The sequence below is a fragment of the Salvelinus alpinus genome, chromosome 3 (assembly GCF_045679555.1).
Source record: "Salvelinus alpinus chromosome 3, SLU_Salpinus.1, whole genome shotgun sequence".
NCBI classification, from domain to species: Eukaryota; Metazoa; Chordata; class Actinopteri; order Salmoniformes; family Salmonidae; genus Salvelinus; species Salvelinus alpinus.
Window position 1 is genome coordinate 109,618,142 of NC_092088.1, and position 27,203 is coordinate 109,645,344.

The following is a 27,203-nucleotide window of genomic DNA, read 5'->3' on the forward strand; positions in this document are numbered from 1 at the left end:
CCGTCCTCCTCCAGTCCTCCCTCCACCCCTCCGTCCTCCTCCAGCCCTCCACCACTTCACCCTCCTCCAGTCCTCCCTCCACCCCTCTGCCCTCCTCCAGCCCTCCAGCACTTCACCCTCCTCCAGCCCTTCCTCCACCCCTCCGTCCTCCTCCAGTCCTCCCTCCACCCCTCTGCCCTCCTCCAGTCCTCCCTCCACCCCTCTGCCCTCCTCCAGTCCTCCCTCCACCCCTCTGCCCTCCTCCAGTCCTCCCTCCACCCCTCTGTCCTCCTCCAGTCCTCCACCACTTCACCCTCCTCCAGTCCTCCCTCCACCCCTCTGCCCTCCTCCAGTCCTCCCTCCACCACTTCACCCTCCTCCAGTCCTCCCTCCACCCCTCTGTCCTCCTCCAGTCCTCCCTCCACCCTCCTCCAGTCCTCCCTCCACCCCTCTGCCCTCCTCCAGTCCTCCCTCCACCACTTCACCCTCCTCCAGTCCTCCCTCCACCCCTCTGCCCTCCTCCAGTCCTCCCTCCACCCTCCTCCAGTCCTCCCTCCACCCCTCTGCCCTCCTCCAGTCCTCCCTCCACCCTCCTCCAGTCCTCCCTCCACCCCTCAGCCCTCCTCCAGTCCTCCCTCCACCCCTCTGCCCTCCTCCAGTCCTCCCTCCACCCCTCTGCCCTCCTCCAGTCCTCCCTCCACCCCTCTGCCCTCCTCCAGTCCTCCATCCACCCCTCTGCCCTCCTCCAGTCCTCCCTCCACCCCTCCGCCCTCCTCCAGTCCTCCCTCCACCCCTCTTCCCTCCTCCAGTCCTCCCTCCACCCCTCTGCCCTCCTCCAGTCCTCCCTCCACCACTCTGCCCTCCTCCAGTCCTCCCTCCACCCCTCTTCCCTCCTCCCATCCTCCTTCCACCCCTCTGCCCTCCTCCAGTCCTCCCTCCACCCCACTACCCTCCTCCAGTCCTCCCTCCACCACTTCACCCTCCTCCAGTCCTCCCTCCACCCCTCTGCCCTCCTCCAGTCCTCCCTCCACCCCACTACCCTCCTCCAGTCCTCCCTCCACCCCACTACCCTCCTCCAGTCCTCCCTCCACCCCTCTTCCCTCCTCCAGTCCTCCCTCCACCACTTCACCCTCCTCCAGTCCTCCCTCCACCCCTCTGCCCTCCTCCAGTCCTCCCTCCACCCCTCTGCCCTCCTCCAGTCCTCCCTCCACCCCTCTGCCCTCCTCCAGTCCTCCCTCCACCCTCCTCCAGTCCTCCCTCCACCCCTCTGCCCTCCTCCTCATGTTCTGTTGTAATCACACCCAGAAGAGGACTGGCTACCCCTCATAGCCTGGTTCCTCTCTAGGTTTCTTCCTCGATTCTGGCCTTTCTAGGGAGTTTTTCCTAGCCACCGTTCTTCTACACCTGCATTGCTTGCTGTTTGGGGTTTTAGGCTGGGTTTCTGTACAGCACTTTGTGACATCAGCTGATGTAAGAAGGGCTTTAAAAATAATTTTGATTCGATTCATATAGTCAATCCAAACCTGTTATAAACCTGTTCATATAGCCAATACAAACCTGTTATAACCTTGTTCATATAGTCAATACAAACCTGTTATAACCTTGTTCATATAAGCAATACAAACCTGATATAAACATGTTTATATAGTCAATACAAACCTGCTATAAACCTGTTATGCATCTGTTACAAACCTGTATATTTAGGCAATACAAACTGTTATAAACCTGTTTATATAGTCAATACAAACTGTTACAAACCTGTTTATATAGGAAATTTAAACTGTTATAAACCTGTTCATATAGGCAATACAAACTGTTATAAACATGTTTATATAGTCAATACAACCTGTTATAAACCTGTTATAAACCTGTTCATATAGTCAATACAACCTGTTATAAACCTGTTACAAACCTTTTCATATAGGCAATACAAACTGTTATAAACCTGTTCATATAGTCAGTACAACCTGTTATAAACCTGTTATAAACCTGTTCATATAGTCAATACAAACTGTTATAAACCTGTTATAAACCTGTTTATATAGTCAATACAAACTGTTACAAACCTGTTTATATAGGAAATTTAAACTGTTATAAACCTGTTCATATAGGCAATACAAACTGTTATAAACATGTTTATATAGTCAATACAACCTGTTATAAACCTGTTATAAACCTGTTCATATAGTCAATACAACCTGTTATAAACCTGTTACAAACCTTTTCATATAGGCAATACAAACTGTTATAAACCTGTTCATATAGTCAGTACAACCTGTTATAAACCTGTTATAAACCTGTTCATATAGTCAATACAACCTGTTATAAACCTCTTCATGAAGTAAATACAAACCTGCTATAAACTAAACAACTTCTCTAGGCTTGGGGGCGCTATTTCCACGTTCGGATGTAAAGTGTGACCAAAGTAAACTGCCTGCTACTCAGGCCCAGAAGCTAGGATATGCATATAATAAACCTGTTTATATAGTCAATACAACCCGTTATAAACCTGTTCATATAGGTAATACATACCTGTTATAAACCTGTTCATATAGTCAATACAACCTGTTATAAACCTGTTCATATAGTGTCGTAGCTGAATCAGAATTAGTTAGGTAACATATATAAATAAGATGTTTTATTTATCTTTATGCTTGTCATTAGAATGTCTTCTTTTGGACTATACTGTTGGCAGTTGCATTTTCCTTTCTCCTCTAGGGAAAAGTCACTTGGGGCCCAGAGAGGGGAGAGGTCAGGCTTGTCTTTTACATGTCTGGTAATATGTGAATCATCTGTGAAACCCTGTGAAGGGCTCCACTATGTCTGTACTCCAGTCACTCCCTCCTTTTCCCATTGGGGGGAGGAGTATGGCAGTGTCTGGAAACATTGTATTACCCCTCTGATGTTGCCCTTATCTTGACCTAGTATATGACCTAAGAGGCTCACTGTCTTCAGTGAGTTTTTCCAGGTTGGGGTGTATTTGAGATGGGAGTATCTAGATTTGACAATTGATGAGGTAATGTTTTAGTACTATGAAGTACCAAGAACGAGATTAGAATCTCGTCTAAAGAGACCAAACTGAACGATAATTTATAGCTAATGCTATCTGGCTATGGGATACTCCTCTTTCAAGTAAAAGGCCCTTTGTAATGTTCCTAAGATCTGTGATTCGTCATGTGAGTTGAGAGGGGTGTAACTTGGCTATAAAATATACTAAGAATTGTTTTGTAAGCACTCAGAGAATTCATTTATAGACACTGAATTGATCTGAGAGTCAAAGGGCTATGGTGAAGCTCATATAATTAAAGATGGACTTTAAAATATAACTCTGACTTGTGTGTGGTTTGCTCTCTAATCATTTAGTAATGCAGGAAATTACCACGACAATAGTCAATACAAACCTCTTACAAACCTGTTCATATAGTCAATACAAACCTGTTATAAACCTGTTCATATAGTCAATACAAACCTGTTATAAACCTGTTCGTATAGGTAATACAAACCTGTTATAAACCTGTTCATATAGTCAATACAAACCTGTTATAAACCTGTTCATATAGTCAATACAAACCTGTTATAAACCTGTTCATATAGTCAATACAAACCTGTTATAAACCTGTTCGTATAGGTAATACAACCTGTAACAAACTTGTGCATATAGTCATTACAAACCTGTTATAAACCTCTGTTACAAAACTGTTATAAACCTGTTATTAACCTGTTATAAACAGGTAATACAACCTGTTATAAACCTGTTTATATAGGCAATACAAACCAGTTATAAACCTGTTATAAACCTGTTCATATAGTCGATACAACCTGCTATAAACCTGCTATAAACCTGTTCATGTCAATACAAACCTGTTCATATAGTCAATACAAACCTGTTATAAACCTGTTCATGTCAATACAAACCTGCTATAAACCTGTTCATTAAGGCAACACAAACATGTTATAAATTATTATAATCCTGTTCAATACAAACATCTTATCAACGTTAAGAACCTGTTCATTAAGGCAATACAATACTGCTATTAACCTGTTATACACCTGTTATTAACCTGTTCATATAGTCAATACAATCCTGCTATAAACCTGTTATACACCTGTTATTAACCTGTTCATACAGTCAATCCATCATTTTTACATCATTTGAATATGTCAGGTGAGTATTTCATTTGAACATTGTTTCAAAGAGACAGTAAATGACAGTAAGGTCAGTTTGTTTCAAACATCTGAACTTTACTGGAGAATAAGAAGCATTACAACATGAGATACATTTTATAAACATCATGTTCACATAATCAACACACACACACACTGTCCATATGGTGTCCAGCGTGTCTATATCATCTGTGTCTGGGAGTTGCAGCGCGGCCACAGGAATCGGAGACAGAGGAAGAGGAGGGAGAAGAGGAGGAGAAGAGAGATGAAGAAGAGGATGGTGACGTAGCCGGCATGAGGAAGAGGAGGAGTGTCTGGAGCCTCGGCTGGAATCATATTGGTCAGATTCAGCATGTAGCCCAACGTCCAACCTGCATCACTACCTGAGATCTACACACACACACACACACACACACACACACACACACACACACACACACACACACACACACACACACACACACACACACACACACACACACACACACACACACACACACACACACACACACACACACACACACACACACACACCACAGTCAGTGTTGAAGATATACTTCAGAAAGTCAAGAGAACATTGTTCAGGTCAGGATATAGAATCTAAATGATTGGTATTTTGTCAGGATATAGAATCTAAATGATTGGTATTTTGTCAGGATATAGAATCTAAATGATTGGTATTTTTATATTCTATTAGGATCCCCATTAGCTGTTGCAAAAGCAGCAGCTACTCTTCTTGGGGTCCACACAAAACATGAACTACATGGACAGAACTACATCAATTTAAAAAAGGCACACATAGCCTACATATCAATACATACATCCACACACATCCATACATCCACACACATTATACACATCCACACACAGCCTACACATCCACACACAGCCTACACATCCATACATCCACACACAGCCTACACATCCATACATCCACACACAGCCTACACATCCATACATTCACACACAGCCTACACATCCATACATCCACACACAGCCTACACATCCATACATCCACACACAGCCTACACATCCATACATCCACACACAGCCTACACATCCATACATCCACACACAGCCTACACATCCATACATCCACACACAGCCTACACATCCATACATCCACACACATCCTACACATCCATACATCCACACACATAGCCTACACATCCACACACAGCCTACACATCCATACATCCACACACAGCCTACACATCCACACACAGCCTACACATCCACACACAGCCTACACATCCATACATCCACACACAGCCTACACATCCACACACAGCCTACACATCCACACACAGCCTACACATCCATACACAGCCTACACATCCACACACAGCCTACACATCCACACATCCATACACAGCCATACATCCACACACAGCCTACACATCCATACACAGCCTACACATCCATACACAGCCATACATCCACACACAGCCTACACATCCACACACAGCCTACACATCCATACACAGCCATACATCCATACACAGCCTACACATCCACACACAGCCTACACATCCATACACAGCCTACACATCCACACACAGCCTACACATCCATACACAGCCTACACATCCATACACAGCCTACACATCCATACACAGCCTACACATCCACACACATAGCCTACACATCCACACACAGCTACATCCACACACAGCCTACACATCCATACATTCACACACAGATACATCCACACACAGCCTACACATCCATACATTCACACACAGCCTACACATCCACACACATCCTACACATCCATACATCCACACACAGCCTACACATCCATACACAGCCTACACATCCATACACAGCCTACACATCCATACACAGCCTACACATCCACACACATAGCCTACACATCCACACACAGCTACATCCACACACAGCCTACACATCCATACATTCACACACAGATACATCCACACACAGCCTACACATCCATACACATCCTACACATCCACACACATCCTACACATCCATACATCCACACACAGCCTACACATCCACACACATCCTACACATCCATACATCCACACACAGCCTACACATCCACACATATAGCCTACACATCCACACACAGCCTACACAGCCTACACATCCATACACAGCCTACACATCCACACACAGCCTACACATCCACACACAGCCTACACATCCATACACAGCCTACACATCCACACACATAGCCTACGCAGCCTACACATCCATACACAGCCTACACATCCACACACAGCCTACACATCCACACACAGCCTACACATCCATACACAGCCTACACATCCACACACAGCCTACACATCCACACACAGCCTACACATCCACACACAGCCTACACATCCATACACAGCCTACACATCCACACACATAGCCTACACATCCATACATCCACACACAGCCTACACATCCATACACAGCCTACACATCCACACACAGCCTACACATCCACACACAGCCTACACATCCATACACAGCCATACATCCATACACAGCCTACACATCCACACACAGCCTACACATCCATACACAGCCTACACATCCACACACAGTCTACACATCCACACACAGCCTACACATCCATACACAGCCTACACATCCACACACAGCCTACACATCCATACAGCCTACACATCCACACACAGCCTACACATCCATACACAGCCTACACATCCATACAGCCTACACATCCACACACAGCCTACACATCCACACACAGCCTACACATCCACACACAGCCTACACATCCATACACAGCCTACACATCCACACACAGCCTACACATCCATACACAGCCTACACATCCACACACAGCCTACACATCCATACAGCCTACACATCCACACACAGCCTACACATCCATACACAGCCTACACATCCATACAGCCTACACATCCACACAGAGCCTACACATCCACACAGAGCCTACACATCCACACACAGCCTACACATCCATACAGCCTACACATCCACACACAGCCTACACATCCATACACAGCCTACACATCCATACAGCCTACACATCCACACACAGCCTACACATCCATACACAGCCTACACATCCACACACAGCCTACACATCCACACACAGCCTACACATCCACACACAGCCTACACATCCATACACAGCCTACACATCCACACACAGCCTACACATCCACACACAGCCTACACATCCATACACAGCCTACACATCCACACACAGCCTACACATCCACACAGCCTACACATCCACACAGCCTACACATCCACACACAGCCTACACATCCACACACAGCCTACACAGCCTACATATCAATACATAGACACAAACTATCTAGGTCAAATATGGGAGAGGTGATGTGCCACGAGATGTTGCTTAATCAGTTTTTTGAAACCAGGTTTTCTGTTTATTTGAGCAATATGAGATGGGATGGAGGTCTATGCAATTATGTCTCTATATATATATATTACTGTACGCTTTATGGAATTTGTTCTGTATTAGAGGACTGTGAAAAGACGCTGGTGGGGTAAGTGTGTGTGTCAGAGCTGTGTGTCAGTTGATTATGCAAACAATTTGGGATTTTCAACACATTGTTTCTCATAAAGAGAAGTAGTGATGTAGTCAGTCTCTCCTCAACTCTTAACCAAGAGAGAGACTGGCATGTATAGTATTTATATCAGTCCTCTGATTACAATGAAGAGCAAGACGTGCCGCTCTGTTCTGAACCAGCTGCAGCTTAACTAGAACTTTCCTTGCAGCACTCGAACACACGACTGGACAATAATCAAAATAAGATAAAACTAGAGGCTGCAGGACTTGCTTTTTGGAATATGGTGTCACAAAATCTGAGCATCTCTTTTTTACGAACAGACCTCTCCCCATCTTTACAACCATTGAATCTTTTGACCATGATAGTTTACAATCTGAGGTAACGCCAAGTCATTTAGTCTCCTCAACTTGTTCAACAGCCACACCATTCATTACCAGATTCAGGATATATGCTGAACAGAAATATAAACGCAACATGCAACAAAAGATTTTACTGAGTTACACTTCATATAATTAATGAATTCATTAGTCCCTAATCTATGGATTTCACATGACTGGGAGTACAGATATGCATCTGTTGGTCAAAGATACCTTCAAAAAAGGTAGGGAAGAGGATCAGAAAACCAGTCAGTATCTGATGTGACCGCCATACAGCGTGACACATCTCCTTCACATAGAGTTGATCAGGGTGTTGATTGTGGCCTGTGGAATGTGGTCCCACTCCTCTTCGATGGCTGTGCGAAGATGCTGTAAATTTGTCGGGAACTGGAACACGCTGTCGTACACGTCGATCCAGAGCATCCCAAACGTGCTCAATCGGTGACATGTCTGGTGAGTATGTAGGCCAGGGAAGAACTGGGACATGTTCAGCTTCCAGGACCTTCAGATCCACATGAGGCGGTGCTTTATCATGCCGAAACATTAGCTGATGTTCCAACGGGCCTCAGGATCTCGTCACGGTATCTCTGCATTCAAATTGCCATTGATAAAATACGATTGTGTTCGTTGTCCGTAGCTTATGCCTGCCCACGCCATAACTCCACCACCACCATGTGGCACTCTGTTCACAACGTTGATATCAGCAAACCGCTCACCCACATGACGCCATACATGTGGTCTGCGGTTGTGAGGCCGGACGTACTGCCATATCCTCGAAAACGACGTTGAAGGCAGCTTATGTTAGAGAAATGATGGAGTTATGACTTCCGGCGCCGACAGAGATGGCCGCCTCGCTTCGCGTTCCTAGGAAACTATGCAGTATTTTGTTTTTTTATTTGTTATTTCTTACATTGTTACCCCAGGAAATCTTAGGTTTTATTACATACAGTCGGGAGGAACTATTGGATATAAGAGCAACGTCAACTCATCAACATTACGACCAGGAATACGACTTTCCCGAAGCGGATCCTCTGTTTGGTCCACCACCCAGGACAATGGATCCCATCCCAGCCGGCGAATCCAAAACAACGGCGCCGCAGAAGGGGCAGAGCGGTCTTCTGGTCAGGCTCCGTAGACGGGCACATCGCCCACCGCTCCTGAGTATACTACTCGCCAATGTCCAGTCTCTTGACAACAAGGTAGACGAAATCCGAGCAAGGGTTGCCTTCCAGAGAGACATCAGAGATTGTAACGTTCTTTGTTTCATGGAAACATGGCTCACTCTGGATACGTCATCAGAGTCAGTACATTCATCTGGTTTCTTCACGCACCGCGCCGACAGAAACAAACATCTCTCTGGTAAGAAGAAGGGCGGGGGTGTATGCCTTATGATTAACTAGACATGTTGGGATCATAACAACATACAGGAACTCAAGTCCATTTGTTCACCTGACTTAGAATTCCTTACAATCAAATGCCGACCGCATTATCTATATATATTGATTGCAATTGTTCCCGAATGAGTGAGCGTTCATGTGCAAAGGATTAGCATTTCAATTGTTATAATTATCAACTGTGTGTTGTAGGTCCCGTGTGGCTCAGTTGGTAGAGCATGGCGCTTGCAACGCCAGGGTTGTGGGTTCATTCCCCACTGGGGGACCAGGATGAATATGTATGAACTTTCCAATTTGTAAGTCGCTCTGGATAAGAGCGTCTGCTAAATGACTTAAATGTAAATGTAATGTTGTCTTATCTCGGTCGACCCCCACTTCCCTTTTGTACACCAAGCCGCGATGCCGGTTTATCCCACGAGGGAAACTCCGTTTCCTTGTAACTACCTACTGTTTATTTATGCATTTCTGGGAATTACTTAGTAAATAAATGATTTAAGACAATTGATGTATGGATGACTCATAGTGAAGACTGGGTTCGTACAGATAACCAAGAATTTAGAACTTTCAGATGAGACTGAAATAAGGTGACGATTAATATTGACTGCTATTGATGTAAAATATTACTAGGTCTTTAAAAGTTTACTCGGAAGATAACAGCTCTATAAATATTATTTCGTGGTGCCCCGACTTTCTAGTTAATTACATTTACATGATTAGCTCAATAAGGTAATATTAATTACAGAGAAAGGATTTTATAGAATAGCATGTCATATCACTTAATCCGACATAGCCAAAGACACGACAATATCTACCTCCATCACTCCAGTATCCCTGTACATTGTTAATATGGTACTGACCCTGTATATAGTCACCTTCCCCCTATACATATCTACCTCCATCACTCCAGTATCCCTGTACATTGTTAATATGGTACTGACCCTGTATACAGTCACCTTACCCCTATACATATCTACCTCCATCACTCCAGTATCCCTGTACATTGTTAATATGGTACTGACCCTGTATACAGTCACCTTACCCCTATACATATCTACCTCCATCACTCCAGTATCCCTGTACATTGTTAATATGGCACTGAACTGACCCTGTATATAGTGGTACTGGTACTGACCCTGTATACAGTGGTACTGGTACTGACCCTGTATACAGTGGTACTGGTACTGACCCTGTATACAGTGGTACTGGTACTGACCCTGTATATAGTGGTACTGACGCTGTATATAGTGGTACTGGCCCTGTATATAGTGGTACTGACCCTGTATACAGTGGTACTGGTACTGACCCTGTATATAGTGGTACTGACGCTGTATACAGTGGTACTGACCCTGTATATAGTGGTACTGACCCTGTATATAGTGATACTGACCCTGTATATAGTGATTGGTACTGGTACTGACGCTGTATATAGTGGTACTGACCCTGTATACAGTGGTACTGGTACTGACCCTGTATACAGTGGTACTGGTACTGACCCTGTATATAGTGGTACTGACCCTGTATATAGTGGTACTGACCCTGTATATAGTGGTACTGACCCTGTATATAGTGGTACTGACCCTGTATATAGTGGTTCTGACCCTGTATATAGTGGTACTGGTACTGACGCTGTATACAGTGGTACTGACCCTGTATATAGTGGTACTGACCCTGTATATAGTGGTACTGACCCTGTATATAGTGGTACTGACCCTGTATATAGTGGTACTGACGCTGTATACAGTGGTACTGACCCTGTATATAGTGGTACTGACCCTGTATATAGTGGTACTGACCCTGTATACAGTATACTTTATCATGTTCTTCTGATTTCTACTGTGTTTTTGTTCTACTCTAGTCTATTGTGTGGTACTATACTGATACTGATTACTGCATTTTTGGTAAAACAGCAAAAAAGGCATTTCACTGTACTTGTGCACGTGACAATAAAACCGTGAAACTTGAAGAGTGATAGTATGACATTAATGCATATTTAACTACTAACAACATACTTAACAGTCATCAGCTGTCAATACAGATAACATGTTCATACAGGCCTGTTTACATCGCCAGGTGTGTCTGACCTTCTTGATGAACGTGATGTCTGTCCATGTGTCTGAGGTGAAGTTGTATCCATCAGTCAGTAGAGACAGGATGTAGCTCCCAGAGAAACAATACTCTGCCAGATACTTCTCCTTCACATCAGGGTGCTGCTGCTTGATCTGCACACACACATTACACATCGAGTGCAGTGAGGAGTGTGACTGGGAGAAAGTGCATGTGGGCTTATGTGTGTATTTCTATTAATTAAGGATCCCCATTAGTTCCTGCCAAGGCAGCAGCTACTCTTCCTGGGGTTTATTATGGATCCCCGTTAGTTCCTGTCAAGGCAGCAGCTACTCTTCCTGGGGTTTATTATGGATCCCCATTAGTTCCTGCCAAGGCAGCAGCTACTCTTCCTGGGGTTTAATATGGATCCCCATTACTTCCTACCAAGGCAGCAGCTACTCTTCCTGGGGTTTATTATGGATCCCCATTAGTTCCTGCCAAGGCAGCAGCTACTCTTCCTGGGGTTTATTATGGATCCCCATTAGTTCCTGCCAAGGCAGCAGCTACTCTTCCTGGGGTTTAATATGGATCCCCATTACTTCCTACCAAGGCAGCAGCTACTCTTCCTGGGGTTTATTATGGATCCCCATTAGTTCCTGCCAAGGCAGCAGCTACTCTTCCTGGGGTTTATTATGGATCCCCAATAGTTCCTGCCAAGGCAGCAGCTACTCTTCCTGGGGTTTATTATGGATCCTCATTAGTTCCTGCCAAGGCAGCAGCTACTCTTCCTGGGGTTTATTAAGGATCCCCATTAGTTCCTGCCAAGGCAGCAGCTACTCTTCCTGGGGTTTATTATGGATCCCCATTAGTTCCTGCCAAGGCAGCAGCTACTCTTCCTGGGGTTTATTATGGATCCCCATTAGTTCCTGCCAAGGCAGCAGCTACTCTTCCTGGGGTTTATTATGGATCCCCATTAGTTTCTGCCAAGGCAGCAGCTACTCTTCCTGGGGTTTATTATGGATCCCCATTAGTTCCTGCCAAGGCAGCAGCTACTCTTCCTGGGGTTTATTATGGATCTCCTTAGTTCCTGCCCAGGCAGCAGCTACTCTTCCTGGGGTTTATTATGGATCCCCATTAGTTCCTGCCAAGGCAGCAGCTACTCTTCCTGGGGTTTATTATGGATCCCCCTTAGTTCCTGCCAAGGCAGCAGCTACTCTTCCTGGGGTTTATTATGGATCCCCATTAGTTCCTGCCAAGGCAGCAGCTACTCTTCCTGGGGTTTATTATGGATCCCCATTAGTTCCTGCCAAGGCAGCAGCTACTCTTCCTGGGGTTTATTATGGATCCCCATTAGTTCCTGCCAAGGCAGCAGCTACTCTTCCTGGGGTTTATTATGGATCCCCATTAGTTCCTGCCAAGGCAGCAGCTACTCTTCCTGGGGTTTATTATGGATCCCCATTAGTTCCTGCCAAAGCAGCAGCTACTCTTCCTGGGGTTTATTATGGATCCCCATTAGTTCCTGCCATATGTATGTGTCTGTAGAGTGCGTGTCTTATCATGTGTAAGCATGTGTATGTGTGTGTATGTGTATATACCTGGCTCCAGGGTGTAGAACAGTAGCGCGCCAGCTTCTCCCTGCTGCTTTCCAAAGAGCCTGATGTCAAGTTCAGAAAGTTCATCACAAAGTAGAACGCTGAGAATGCCTAAGAGAGAGGAGAGAGAAGAAAGAAAAGAGAGAGGAGAGAGACAAGAGAGAGAGCGAGAAGAGAGAAGAGAAGAGAAGGAAGAGGAGAGAGAAAAGTGAACCAATAGAGAAATAAAGGGAGGGGGAGAGAGAGGAGACAATAGAGAAATGGAGACAAGAGACATAAAGGGAGGGAGAGAGAGAAGAGAGACAAGAGAGACAAAGGGGGGGAGAGAAGAGAGAGAGAGGGAGAGAGAAGAGACAGACCGAGAGAGACAGAAAGAGAGGGAGAGAGAAGAGAGAGACAGCCAAATGAAAAAGACAGATGATTCTGAGCATTTTCTCACAACTTGTCATTCTCATCACTTCTGCATTCAATCCCAGAAGGGGTTACCAGGGGTTTACAAGACCCTGTTGAAGGTTCCCTTTGAAGAACCCTTTTTGGTTCCAGGTAGAACCCTTTTGGGTTCCAGGTAGAACCCTTTTTGGTTCCAGGTAGAACCCTTTTGGGTTCCAGGTAGAACCCTTTTGGGTTCCAGGTAGAACCCTTTTGGGTTCCATGAAGGTTCTACCTGAAACCAAAAGGGTTCTCCTTTAGGGACAGCCGAAGAACCCTTTAGGAACCCTTTTTTCTAAGAATGTAGGATTAGAGTCAAAGTGAAGCTCACCCCAAACGGCCCCTGTAGTGGTGGCTGGTAGACCCTGTTGAAAGAACAGCGACTGAAGCTGCAGCTACTGAAGTTGAAGATTCTTCTGACTACTTCCTGGCACAATGATGCGTTTCCTGCTCCTATGTGAGTGAAACTGTCCCTGGAGACGAGGGGTTTCCCAGGCATGACGCAGGGGCTGGAGTACACGCTAAAGTAGCTTCGATCAACACTATAACCTGGGTGGAAACACGGGTCCAGCACAGAGCTGTCCCCAGACTGACAGACACAGAGTTATGAGCCAGGGATCAAAGGTAAGACATCAGGATTAGAGGGGGTCAAGATTACCTGAGTCTGCTGAGCTAGCGCCAGTTTGAGCGCCTGGTCTTTCCCGTAGCACAGGAAGCTGTGTGTGTAGAGGAAGTAGTCATTTCCATACAGACGGAAGGTCACAGCGTTCTCCGCCGATTCCTCCGCCACATCCTGATTGGCTACAAAGCTGATCTGAGTGGAGGCTCCGCCCAGGTCAAGAGCTCCTGTGGTCCCTGAGCCCTGCAGCACACACACACGTTTCAGTATATCACTCAGCAGTAGCGGTGCGTGGGTAAAACCACAGGGGAAGCCAGAAAAAAAAAAGCCATATTCCAACCTATGTGTTGTGGTAATAATCTATAACCTGTTAGTTAATTTGCCTTGTGACCGTGATATATGGGCCTAAAGGCTGAGACAATAAGACTCACACTACTGGTAGAGAAACACCATCCTCCTCTCTGTCATGTTGACTCACCCTACTGGTAGAGAAACACCATCCTCCTCTCTGTCATGTTGACTCACCCTACTGGTAGAGAAACACCATCCTCCTCTCATGTTGACTCACCCTACTGGTAGAGAAACACCATCCTCCTCTCATGTTGACTCACCCTACTGGTAGAGAAACACCATCCTCCTCTCATGTTGACTCACCCTACTGGTAGAGAAACACCATCCTCCTCTCATGTTGACTCACCCTACTGGTAGAGAAACACCATCCTCCTCTCTCTCATGTTGACTCACCCTACTGGTAGAGAAACACCATCCTCCTCTCATGTTGACTCACCCTACTGGTAGAGAAACACCATCCTCCTCTCATGTTGACTCACCCTACTGGTAGAGAAACACCATCCTCCTCTCATGTTGACTCACCCTACTGGTAGGGAAACACCATCCTCCTCTCTGTCATGTTGACTCACCCTACTGGTAGAGAAACACCATCCTCCTCTCTCATGTTGACTCACCCTACTGGTAGAGAAACACCATCCTCCTCTCATGTTGACTCACCCTACTGGTAGAGAAACACCATCCTCCTCTCATGTTGACTCACCCTACTGGTAGAGAAACACCATCCTCCTCTCATGTTGACTCACCCTACTGGTAGAGAAACACCATCCTCCTCTCTGTCATGTTGACTCACCCTACTGGTAGGGAAACACCATCCTCCTCTCATGTTGACTCACCCTACTGGTAGAGAAACACCATCCTCCTCTCATGTTGACTCACCCTACTGGTAGAGAAACACCATCCTCCTCTCATGTTGACTCACCCTACTGGTAGAGAAACACCATCCTCCTCTCATGTTGACTCACCCTACTGGTAGAGAAACACCATCCTCCTCTCATGTTGACTCACCCTACTGGTAGAGAAACACCATCCTCCTCTCATGTTGACTCACCCTACTGGTAGAGAAACACCATCCTCCTCTCATGTTGACTCACCCTACTGGTAGAGAAACACCATCCTCCTCTCATGTTGACTCACCCTACTGGTAGAGAAACACCATCCTCCTCTCTGTCATGTTGACTCACCCTACTGGTAGAGAAACACCATCCTCCTCTCATGTTGACTCACCCTACTGGTAGAGAAACACCATCCTCCTCTCATGTTGACTCACCCTACTGGTAGAGAAACACCATCCTCCTCTCTGTCATGTTGACTCACCCTACTGGTAGAGAAACACCATCCTCCTCTCATGTTGACTCACCCTACTGGTAGAGAAACACCATCCTCCTCTCATGTTGACTCACCCTACTGGTAGAGAAACACCATCCTCCTCTCTGTCATGTTGACTCACCCTACTGGTAGAGAAACACCATCCTCCTCTCATGTTGACTCACCCTACTGGTAGAGAAACACCATCCTCCTCTCATGTTGACTCACCCTACTGGTAGAGAAACACCATCCTCCTCTCATGTTGACTCACCCTACTGGTAGAGAAACACCATCCTCCTCTCTGTCATGTTGACTCACCCTACTGGTAGAGAAACACCATCCTCCTCTCATGTTGACTCACCCTACTGGTAGAGAAACACCATCCTCCTCTCTGTCATGTTGACTCACCCTACTGGTAGAGAAACACCATCCTCCTCTCATGTTGACTCACCCTACTGGTAGGGAAACACCATCCTCCTCTCATGTTGACTCACCCTACTGGTAGAGAAACACCATCCTCCTCTCATGTTGACTCACCCTACTGGTAGAGAAACACCATCCTCCTCTCATGTTGACTCACCCTACTGGTAGAGAAACACCATCCTCCTCTCATGTTGACTCACCCTACTGGTAGAGAAACACCATCCTCCTCTCATGTTGACTCACCCTACTGGTAGAGAAACACCATCCTCCTCTCATGTTGACTCACCCTACTGGTAGAGAAACACCATCCTCCTCTCATGTTGACTCACCCTACTGGTAGAGAAACACCATCCTCCTCTCATGTTGACTCACCCTACTGGTAGAGAAACACCATCCTCCTCTCATGTTGACTCACCCTACTGGTAGAGAAACACCATCCTCCTCTCATGTTGACTCACCCTACTGGTAGAGAAACACCATCCTCCTCTCTGTCATGTTGACTCACCCTACTGGTAGAGAAACACCATCCTCCTCTCATGTTGACTCACACTACTGGTAGAGAAACACCATCCTCCTCTCATGTTGACTCACCCTACTGGTAGAGAAACACCATCCTCCTCTCATGTTGACTCACCCTACTGGTAGAGAAACACCATCCTCTCTCTCATGTTGACTCACCCTACTGGTAGAGAAACACCATCCTCCTCTCATGTTGACTCACCCTACTGGTAGAGAAACACCATCCTCTCTCTCATGTTGACTCACCCTACTGGTAGAGAAACACCATCCTCCTCTCATGTTGACTCACCCTACTGGTAGAGAAACACCATCCTCTCTCTCATGTTGACTCACCCTACTGGTAGAGAAACACCATCCTCCTCTCATGTTGACTCACCCTACTGGTAGAGAAACACCATCCTCCTCTCTGTCATGTTGACTCACCCTACTGGTAGAGAAACACCATCCTCCTCTCATGTTGACTCACCCTACTGGTAGGGAAACACCATCCTCCTCTCATGTTGACTCACCCTACTGGTAGAGAAACACCATCCTCCTCTCATGTTGACTCACCCTACTGGTAGAGAAACACCATCCTCCTCTCATGTTGACTCACCCTACTGGTAGAGAAACACCATCCTCCTCTCATGTTGACTCACCCTACTGGTAGAGAAACACCATCCTCCTCTCTGTCATGTTGACTCACCCTACTGGTAGAGAAACACCATCCTCCTCTCATGTTGACTCACCCTACTGGTAGAGAAACACCATCCTCCTCTCATGTTGACTCACCCTACTGGTAGAGAAACACCATCCTCCTCTCATGTTGACTCACCCTACTGGTAGAGAAACACCATCCTCCTCTCATGTTGACTCACCCTACTGGTAGAGAAACACCATCCTCCTCTCATGTTGACTCACCCTACTGGTAGAGAAACACCATCCTCCTCTCATGTTGACTCACCCTACTGGTAGAGAAACACCATCCTCCTCTCATGTTGACTCACCCTACTGGTAGAGAAACACCATCCTCCTCTCTGTCATGTTGACTCACCCTACTGGTAGGGAAACACCATCCTCCTCTCATGTTGACTCACCCTACTGGTAGAGAAACACCATCCTCCTCTCATGTTGACTCACCCTACTGGTAGAGAAACACCATCCTCCTCTCATGTTGACTCACCCTACTGGTAGAGAAACACCATCCTCCTCTCTGTCATGTTGACTCACCCTACTGGTAGAGAAACACCATCCTCCTCTCATGTTGACTCACCCTACTGGTAGAGAAACACCATCCTCCTCTCATGTTGACTCACCCTACTGGTAGAGAAACACCATCCTCCTCTCATGTTGACTCACCCTACTGGTAGAGAAACACCATCCTCCTCTCATGTTGACTCACCCTACTGGTAGAGAAACACCATCCTCCTCTCTGTCATGTTGACTCACCCTACTGGTAGAGAAACACCATCCTCCTCTCATGTTGACTCACCCTACTGGTAGAGAAACACCATCCTCCTCTCATGTTGACTCACCCTACTGGTAGAGAAACACCATCCTCCTCTCATGTTGACTCACCCTACTGGTAGAGAAACCCCATCCTCTTCTCTGTCATGTTGACTCACCCTACTGGTAGAGAAACACCATCCTCCTCTCATGTTGACTCACCCTACTGGTAGGGAAACACCATCCTCCTCTCATGTTGACTCACCCTACTGGTAGGGAAACACCATCCTCCTCTCATGTTGACTCACCCTACTGGTAGAGAAACACCATCCTCCTCTCATGTTGACTCACCCTACTGGTAGGGAAACACCATCCTCCTCTCATGTTGACTCACCCTACTGGTAGAGAAACACCATCCTCCTCTCATGTTGACTCACCCTACTGGTAGGGAAACACCATCCTCCTCTCTGTCATGTTGACGAAACAGTCTATCACTCTGTCATACAGTATATGGTTTTATGTGTTGTTGTTCTATGCTACCTGGCTAAAATGCTCACCAGCCTAACTTCCTTTCATGGCCAACGTTAGCTAGTTAACATTAGCATTCTACATCTAGCTACATATTGAACATCCTCTCAGGCCAGGGGCACAACAATGTATGAATTAATGGTTGGATCAGAGTCGCAGTTATAATCATTGGCCAGTGCAGAGAACTAAGTAAAACCACAAGTCCAAATCCCTATCTCCATCCATGGCTAATTTAGAAAAGGGACAATTTTAGCTAGCTAGCTAGCCAGCCACCACAGGACAACAACACAACAAGATGTAACAATTCAAGTTGTTTCTGTCAATGACGTATGCTCTCAATGCGATTTGATAGTGGTGACGTCATATCCAAGCTGTCTTCCCTTTCATTCAACGCTATGGGCGGCAACAATGTCATACTCTTTATGACCAGACAGCATCAGATAGCTGGCCTTCAGCGACAGAGGGGCAGTTTCAGTCGCTCTAATGCTTTTCTCGGGTAAGATAAAGTGCATTTTGTTAAGTATTCAGACCCTTTTTCCACAAGCAACATTCTGAGATGAACTTTGTTCTTAGTCAGCCCCTAACACAGTTAACACAGATTAAATATGGAAAACCAGTCCTTTTAATAAGTGGCAGTTTAGTTTTGTTTGTAGGAACAATTCTTACATATTCCTTTTAAGATTGTGACCAAGAAAATTCCAATGTGAACAGTTCCTACTTGGGTAAACCAAAATGTTTTATATGTAGGTTTCAGTTTTTTGTCTCCGCCATACCCCAACTTCTTATCTTGCCACATTTTTAAGGAGTTTTGTTTACACACCTCCTTGACAGTATTTTATTATTTACATGGGCTGTTTTAATATTCGTCTAGCATGAAGATGAAAAAAGCCATTTCATTTAAAACTAGCAGCATTTATTTTGGTTTTGTCATTTAGGATAAGGGGATCATTTGGAGTACTGTTACATCTTCCATGCCTGGAATGAGGTACGTTTTCCAGCCATATCCCGCATTCGTCACCGGGGTGCAAACATTATGGATGAGCAGTGTTTCAACACGAAGGTTCTCACCTGTTTCAGTCGGTCACTCAGGTAGTTAACAGTGACCCAGCCGAAGGCTCCCTCCTCCTGGCCTGTGATGATGCGAGCGCCCTGATAGGAGAACGGAGAGGACTGCAACACCTCCTCTACCGACCAAAGCACCTGATCAGACACACTCTGGTTCTCCATCCTAAACACACACACACACACACACACACACACACACACACACACACACACACACACACACACACACACACACACACACACACACACACACACACACACACACACACACACACACACACACACACACACACACACCTTTTGGTTAGTCCAGTGTTTTCATATTAAACTTCCTGGTTAGTGTCAGGTGTTTTCATAATAACTTCCTGGTTAGTCCTATGTTTTAATTTTTACTTCCTGGTTAGTGTACAATGTTTTCATAATAATGTCCTAGTTAGTGTCTAGTATTTTGATATCAACTTTCTACTTAGTGTCCAATGTTTTAATATTAATATCCAAGTTAGTGTCCAGTGTTTTTAATTAACTTCCTGGTTAGTGTCCAGTAACTTCCTTGTTGTCATCCAGTGTTTTCATGTTAACTTCCTGGTTAGTGTCTAGTGTTTTTGTAAAAACTTCCTAGTTATTGTCAAGTGTTGTCAAATTAACTTCCTCATTAGTGTCCAGCGTTTTCAGAAATTCCTGGTTAATGTCTAATGCTGCCAATGACTGGAATGAATTGCAAAAATCACTGAAGCTGGAGAGTCATATCTCCCTCTCTAGCTTTAAGCATCAGCTGTCAGAGCAGCTCACAGATCACTGCACATAGCCCATCTGTAAATAGCCCATCCAACTACATCATCCCCATACTGTTTTTATTTATTTATCTTGCTACTTGCACATTCATCTTCTGCACATCTACCATTCCAGTGTTTAATTGCTATATTGTAATTACTTCGCCACCATGGCCTATTTATTGCCTTACCTCCCTTATCTCACCTCATTTGCACACACTGTAAATATACTTTTTCTACTGTATTATTGACTGTATGTTTGTTTATTCCATGTGTAACTCTGTTGTTGTATGTGTCGAACTGCTTTGCTTTATCTTGGCCAGGTCGCAGTTGCAAATGAGAACTTGTTCTCATCTGGTCTACCTGGTGAAATAAAGGTGAAATAAAAATAAAAAATAAGAATTGGTTGAGCCTTCTTGGGCATGTGGACCCCAGGATGAGCATCTGCTGCTTTTGCAACAGCTAATGTGGATCCTAATGAAATACCCAATAACACTGCAGAGCTGTCTGGTTAGCTGGCTGCAGAGCCGTCTGGTTAGCTTGCTGTTACCTAATAACACTGATAGGCTGCAGAGCCGTCTGGTTAGCTTCCTGTTACCTAATAACACTGATAGGCTGCAGAGCCGTCTGGTTAGCTTCCTGTTACCTAATAACACTGACAGGCTGCAGAGCCGTCTGTTTAGCTTCCTGTTACCTAATAACACTGATAGGCTGCAGAGCCGTCTGGTTAGCTTCCTGTTACCTAATAACACTGATAGGCTGCAGAGCCGTCTGGTTAGCTTCCTGTTACCTAATAACACTGATAGGCTGCAGAGCCGTCTGGTTAGCTTGCTGTTACCTAATAACACTGATGGGCTGCAGAGCTGTCTGGTTAGCTTGCTGTTACCTAATAACGCTGATAGGCTGCAGAGCCGTCTGGTTAGCTTCCTGTTACCTAATAACGCTGATAGGCTGCAGAGCTGTCTGGTTAGCTTGCTGCAGAGCCGTCTGGTTAGCTTGCTGTTACCTAACAACACTGATAGGCTGCAGAGCCGTCTGGTTAGCTTGCTGTTACCTAATAACACTGATAGGCTGCAGAGCCGTCTGGTTAGCTGGCTGCAGAGCCGTCTGGTTAGCTTGCTGTTACCTAATAACACTGATAGGCTGCAGAGCCGTCTGGTTAGCTTGCTGTTACCTAATAACACTGATAGGCTGCAAAGCCGTCTGTTTAGCTTGCTGTTACCTAATAACACTGATAGGCTGCAGAGCCGTCTGGTTAGCTTGCTGTTACCTAATAACGCTGATAGGCTGCAGAGCCGTCTGGTTAGCTTGCTGCAGAGCCGTCTGGTTAGCTTGCTGTTACCTAATAACACTGATAGGCTGCAGAGCCGTCTGGTTAGCTTGCTGTTACCTAATAACGCTGATAGGCTGCAGAGCCGTCTGGTTAGCTTGCTGTTACCTAATAACACTGATAGGCTGCAGAGCCGTCTGGTTAGCTTGCTGTTACCTAATAATACTGATAGGCTGCAGAGCCGTCTGGTTAGCTGGCTGCAAGCCGTCTGGTTAGCTGGCTGCAGAGCCGTCTGGTTAGCTTCCTGTTACCTAATAACACTGATAGGCTGCAGAGCCGTCTGTTTAGCTGGGTGCAGAGCCGTCTGGTTAGCTTCCTGTTACCTAATAACACAGATAGGCTGCAGAGCCGTCTGTTTAGCTGGCTGCAGAGCCGTCTGGTTAGCTTCCTGTTACCTAATAACACTGATAGGCTGCAGAGCCGTCTGGTTAGCTTCCTGTTACCTAATAACACTGACAGGCTGCAGAGCCGTCTGTTTAGCTTCATGTTACCTAATAACACTGATAGGCTGCAGAGCCGTCTGGTTAGCTTCCTGTTACCTAATAACACTGATAGGCTGCAGAGCCGTCTGGTTAGCTTCCTGTTACCTAATAACACTGATAGGCTGCAGAGCCGTCTGGTTAGCTTGCTGTTACCTAATAACACTGATGGGCTGCAGAGCTGTCTGGTTAGCTTGCTGTTACCTAATAACGCTGATTGGCTGCAGAGCCGTCTGGTTAGCTTCCTGTTACCTAATAACGCTGATAGGCTGCAGAGCTGTCTGGTTAGCTTGCTGCAGAGCCGTCTGGTTAGCTTGCTGTTACCTAACAACACTGATAGGCTGCAGAGCCGTCTGGTTAGCTTGCTGTTACCTAATAACACTGATAGGCTGCAGAGCCGTCTGGTTAGCTGGCTGCAGAGCCGTCTGGTTAGCTTGCTGTTACCTAATAACACTGATAGGCTGCAGAGCCGTCTGGTTAGCTTGCTGTTACCTAATAACACTGATAGGCTGCAGAGCCGTCTGTTTAGCTTGCTGTTACCTAATAACACTGATAGGCTGCAGAGCCGTCTGTTTAGCTTGCTGTTACCTAATAACACTGATAGGCTGCAGAGCCGTCTGGTTAGCTTGCTGTTACCTAATAACACTGATAGGCTGCAGAGCCGTCTGGTTAGCTTGCTGTTACCTAATAACGCTGATAGGCTGCAGAGCCGTCTGGTTAGCTTGCTGCAGAGCCGTCTGGTTAGCTTGCTGTTACCTAATAACGCTGATAGGCTGCAGAGCCGTCTGGTTAGCTTGCTGTTACCTAATAACGCTGATAGGCTGCAGAGCCGTCTGGTTAGCTTGCTGTTACCTAATAACACTGATAGGCTGCAGAGCCGTCTGGTTAGCTTGCTGTTACCTAATAACACTGATAGGCTGCAGAGCCGTCTGGTTAGCTGGCTGCAAGCCGTCTGGTTAGCTGGCTGCAGAGCCGTCTGGTTAGCTTCCTGTTACCTAATAACACTGATAGGCTGCAGAGCCGTCTGTTTAGCTGGGTGCAGAGCCGTCTGGTTAGCTTCCTGTTACCTAATAACACTGATAGGCTGCAGAGCCGTCTGTTTAGCTGGCTGCAGAGCCGTCTGGTTAGCTTCCTGTTACCTAATAACACTGATAGGCTGCAGAGCCGTCTGGTTAGGTTGCTGCTACCTAATAACACTGATAGGCTGCAGAGCCGTCTGGTTAGCTTCCTGTTACCTAATAACACTGATAGGCTGCAGAGCCGTCTGGTTAGCTTGCTGTTACCTAATAACACTGATAGGCTGCAGAGCCGTCTGGTTAGCTTGCTGTTACCTAATAACACTGATAGGCTGCAGAGCCGTCTGGTTAGCTGGCTGCAGAGCCGTCTGGTTAGCTTCCTGTTACCTAATAACACTGATAGGCTGCAGAGCCGTCTGGTTAGGTTGCTGCTACCTAATAACACTGATAGGCTGCAGAGCCGTCTGGTTAGCTTCCTGTTACCTAATAACACTGATAGGCTGCAGAGCCGTCTGGTTAGCTTGCTGTTACCTAATAACACTGATAGGCTGCAGAGCCGTCTGGTTAGCTTGCTGTTACCTAATAACACTGATAGGCTGCAGAGCCGTCTGGTTAGCTGGCTGCAGAGCCGTCTGGTTAGCTTGCTGTTACTTAAAAACACTGATAGGCTGCAGAGCCGTCTGGTTAGCTTCCTGTTACCTAATAACACTGATAGGCTGCAGAGCCGTCTGGTTAGCTTCCTGTTACCTAATAACACTGATAGGCTGCAGAGCCGTCTGGTTAGCTTCCTGTTACCTAATAACACTGATAGGCTGCAGAGCCGTCTGGTTAGCTTCCTGTTACCTAATAACACTGATAGGCTGCAGAGCCGTCTGGTTAGCTGGCTGCAGAGCCGTCTGGTTAGCTTCCTGTTACCTAATAACACTGATAGGCTGCAGAGCTGTCTGGTTAGCTTGCTGTTACCTAATAACACTGATAGGCTGCAGAGCCGTCTGGTTAGCTGGCTGCAGAGCCGTCTGGTTACCTTGCTGTTACCTAATAACACTGATAGGCTGCAGAGCCGTCTGGTTAGCTGGCTAATACATAATAACACTGATAGGCTGCAGAGCCGTCTGGTTAGCTTCCTGTTACCTAATAACACTGATAGGCTGCAGAGCCGTCTGGTTAGCTTCCTGTTACCTAATAACACTGATAGGCTGCAGAGCTGTCTGGTTAGCTTGCTGCAGAGCCGTCTGGTTAGCTGGCTGCAGAGCCGTCTGGTTAGCTTGCTGCAGAGCCGTCTGGTTAGCTTGCTGTTACCTAATAACACTGATAGGCTGCAGAGCCGTCTGGTTAGCTTCCTGTTACCTAATAACACTGATAGGCTGCAGAGCCGTCTGGTTAGCTTGCTGTTACCTAATAACACTGATAGGCTGCAGAGCCGTCTGGTTAGCTTCCTGTTACCTAATAACACTGATAGGCTGCAGAGCCGTCTGGTTAGCTTCCTGTTACCTAATAACACTGATAGGCTGCAGAGCCGTCTGGTTAGCTTCCTGTTACCTAATAACACTGATAGGCTGCAGAGCCGTCTGGTTAGCTTCCTGTTACCTAATAACACTGATAGGCTGCAGAGCCGTCTGGTTAGCTTGCTGTTACCTAATAACACTGATAGGCTGCAGAGCCGTCTGGTTAGCTTCCTGTTACCTAATAACACTGATAGGCTGCAGAGCCGTCTGGTTAGCTTCCTATTACCTAATAACACTGATAGGCTGCAGAGCCGTCTGGTTAGCTTCCTGTTACCTAATAACACTGATAGGCTGCAGAGCCGTCTGGTTAGCTTCCTGTTACCTAATAACACTGATAGGCTGCAGAGCCGTCTGGTTAGCTTCCTGTTACCTAATAACACTGATAGGCTGCAGAGCCGTCTGGTTAGCTTCCTGTTACCTAATAACACTGATAGGCTGCAGAGCCGTCTGGTTAGCTTCCTGTTACCTAATAACACTGATAGGCTGCAGAGCCGTCTGGTTAGGTTGCTGTTACCTAATAACACTGATAGGCTGCAGAGCCGTCTGGTTAGCTTCCTGTTACCTAATAACACTGATAGGCTGCAGAGCCGTCTGGTCAGCTTCCTGTTACCTAATAACGCTGATAGGCTGCAGAGCCGTCTGGTTAGCTTCCTGTTACCTAATAACACTGATAGGCTGCAGAGCCGTCTGGTTAGCTTGCTGCTACCTAATAACACTGGTAGGCTGCAGAGCCGTCTGGTTAGCTTGCTGTTACCTAATAACACTGATAGGCTGCAGAGCCGTCTGGTTAGCTTGCTGCTACCTAATAACACTGATAGGCTGCAGAGCCGTCTGGTTAGCTTCCTGTTACCTAATAACACTGATAGGCTGCAGAGCCGTCTGGTTAGCTTCCTGTTACCTAATAACACTGATAGGCTGCAGAGACGTCTGGTTAGCTTCCTGTTACCTAATAACACTGATAGGCTGCAGAGCCGTCTGGTTAGGTTGCTGTTACCTAATAACACTGATAGGCTGCAGAGCCGTCTGGTTAGCTTCCTGTTACCTAATAACACTGATAGGCTGCAGAGCCGTCTGGTTAGCTTGCTGCATAGCCGTCTTGTTTGCTGGCTGCAGAGCCGTCTGGTTTGCTGGCTGCAGAGCTGTCTGGTTAGCTTGCTGTTACCTAATAACACTGATAGGCTGCAGAGCCGTCTGGTTAGCTTGCTGTTACCTAATAACACTGATAGGCTGCAGAGCCGTCTGGTTAGCTTGCTGTTACCTAATAACACTGATAGGCTGCAGAGCCGTCTGGTTAGCTTGCTGTTACCTAATAACACTGATAGGCTGCAGAGCCGTCTGGTTAGCTTGCTGCAGAGCCGTCTGGTTAGCTGGCTGCAGAGCCGTCTGGTTAGCTGGCTGCAGAGCCGTCTGGTTAGCTTGCTGTTACCTAATAACACTGATAGGCTGCAGAGCCGTCTGGTTAGCTTGCTGTTACCTAATAACACTGATAGGCTGCAGAGCCGTCTGGTTAGGTTGCTGTTACCTAATAACACTGATAGGCTGCAGAGCCGTCTGGTTAGCTTGCTGTTACCTAATAACACTGATAGGCTGCAGAGCCGTCTGGTTAGCTTGCTGCAGAGCCGTCTGGTTAGCTGGCTGCAGAGCCGTCTGGTTAGCTTGCTGCAGAGCCGTCTGGTTAGCTTGCTGTTACCTAATAACACTGATAGGCTGCAGAGCCGTCTGGTTAGCTGGCTGCAGAGCCGTCTGGTTAGCTTGCTGTTACCTAATAACACTGATAGGCTGCAGAGCCGTCTGGTTAGCTTCCTGTTACCTAATAACGCTGATAGGCTGCAGAGCCGTCTGGTTAGCTTGCTGTTACCTAAAAACACTGATAGGCTGCAGAGCCGTCTGGTTAGCTTGCTGTTACCTAATAACGCTGATAGGCTGCAGAGCCGTCTGGTTAGCTTGCTGTTACCTAAAAACACTGATAGGCTGCAGAGCCGTCTGGTTAGCTTGCTGTTACCTAATAACACTGATAGGCTGCAGAGCCGTCTGTTTAGCTGGGTGCAGAGCCGTCTGGTTAGCTTCCTGTTACCTAATAACACTGATAGGCTGCAGAGCCGTCTGTTTAGCTGGCTGCAGAGCCGTCTGGTTAGCTTCCTGTTACCTAATAACACTGATAGGCTGCAGAGCCGTCTGGTTAGGTTGCTGCTACCTAATAACACTGATAGGCTGCAGAGCCGTCTGGTTAGCTTGCTGTTACCTAATAACGCTGATAGGCTGCAGAGCCGTCTGGTTAGCTTGCTGCAGAGCCGTCTGGTTAGCTTCCTGTTACCTAATAACACTGATAGGCTGCAGAGCCG

The 27,203-nt window shown here is 46.5% G+C and overlaps 1 protein-coding gene across 3 annotated transcripts in view; it reads right to left on the reverse strand.

Moving 5' to 3' along the window:
- Nucleotides 1–4,200: 4,200 nt before the first annotated feature.
- entpd1 (ectonucleoside triphosphate diphosphohydrolase 1) overlaps nt 4,201–27,203 on the reverse strand; it is a 96,057-nt gene continuing 73,054 nt past the window's right edge. Inside the window, exons 5-10 of one of the 3 annotated variants that reach the window (XM_071394836.1) lie at nt 19,765–19,924; nt 14,185–14,388; nt 13,858–14,115; nt 13,101–13,208; nt 11,541–11,678; nt 4,201–4,533 (exon numbers count right to left, since the gene is read on the reverse strand). In XM_071394836.1, coding sequence (XP_071250937.1) covers nt 4,324–4,533; nt 11,541–11,678; nt 13,101–13,208; nt 13,858–14,115; nt 14,185–14,388; nt 19,765–19,924 — 1,078 coding nt within the window. In that variant the 3' untranslated portion in view covers nt 4,201–4,323. Of the gene's footprint in view, nt 4,534–11,509; nt 11,679–13,100; nt 13,209–13,857; nt 14,116–14,184; nt 14,389–19,764; nt 19,925–27,203 lie in introns of all 3 variants that reach the window. The other 2 variants (XM_071394838.1, XM_071394837.1) reach the window with 2 other exon arrangements.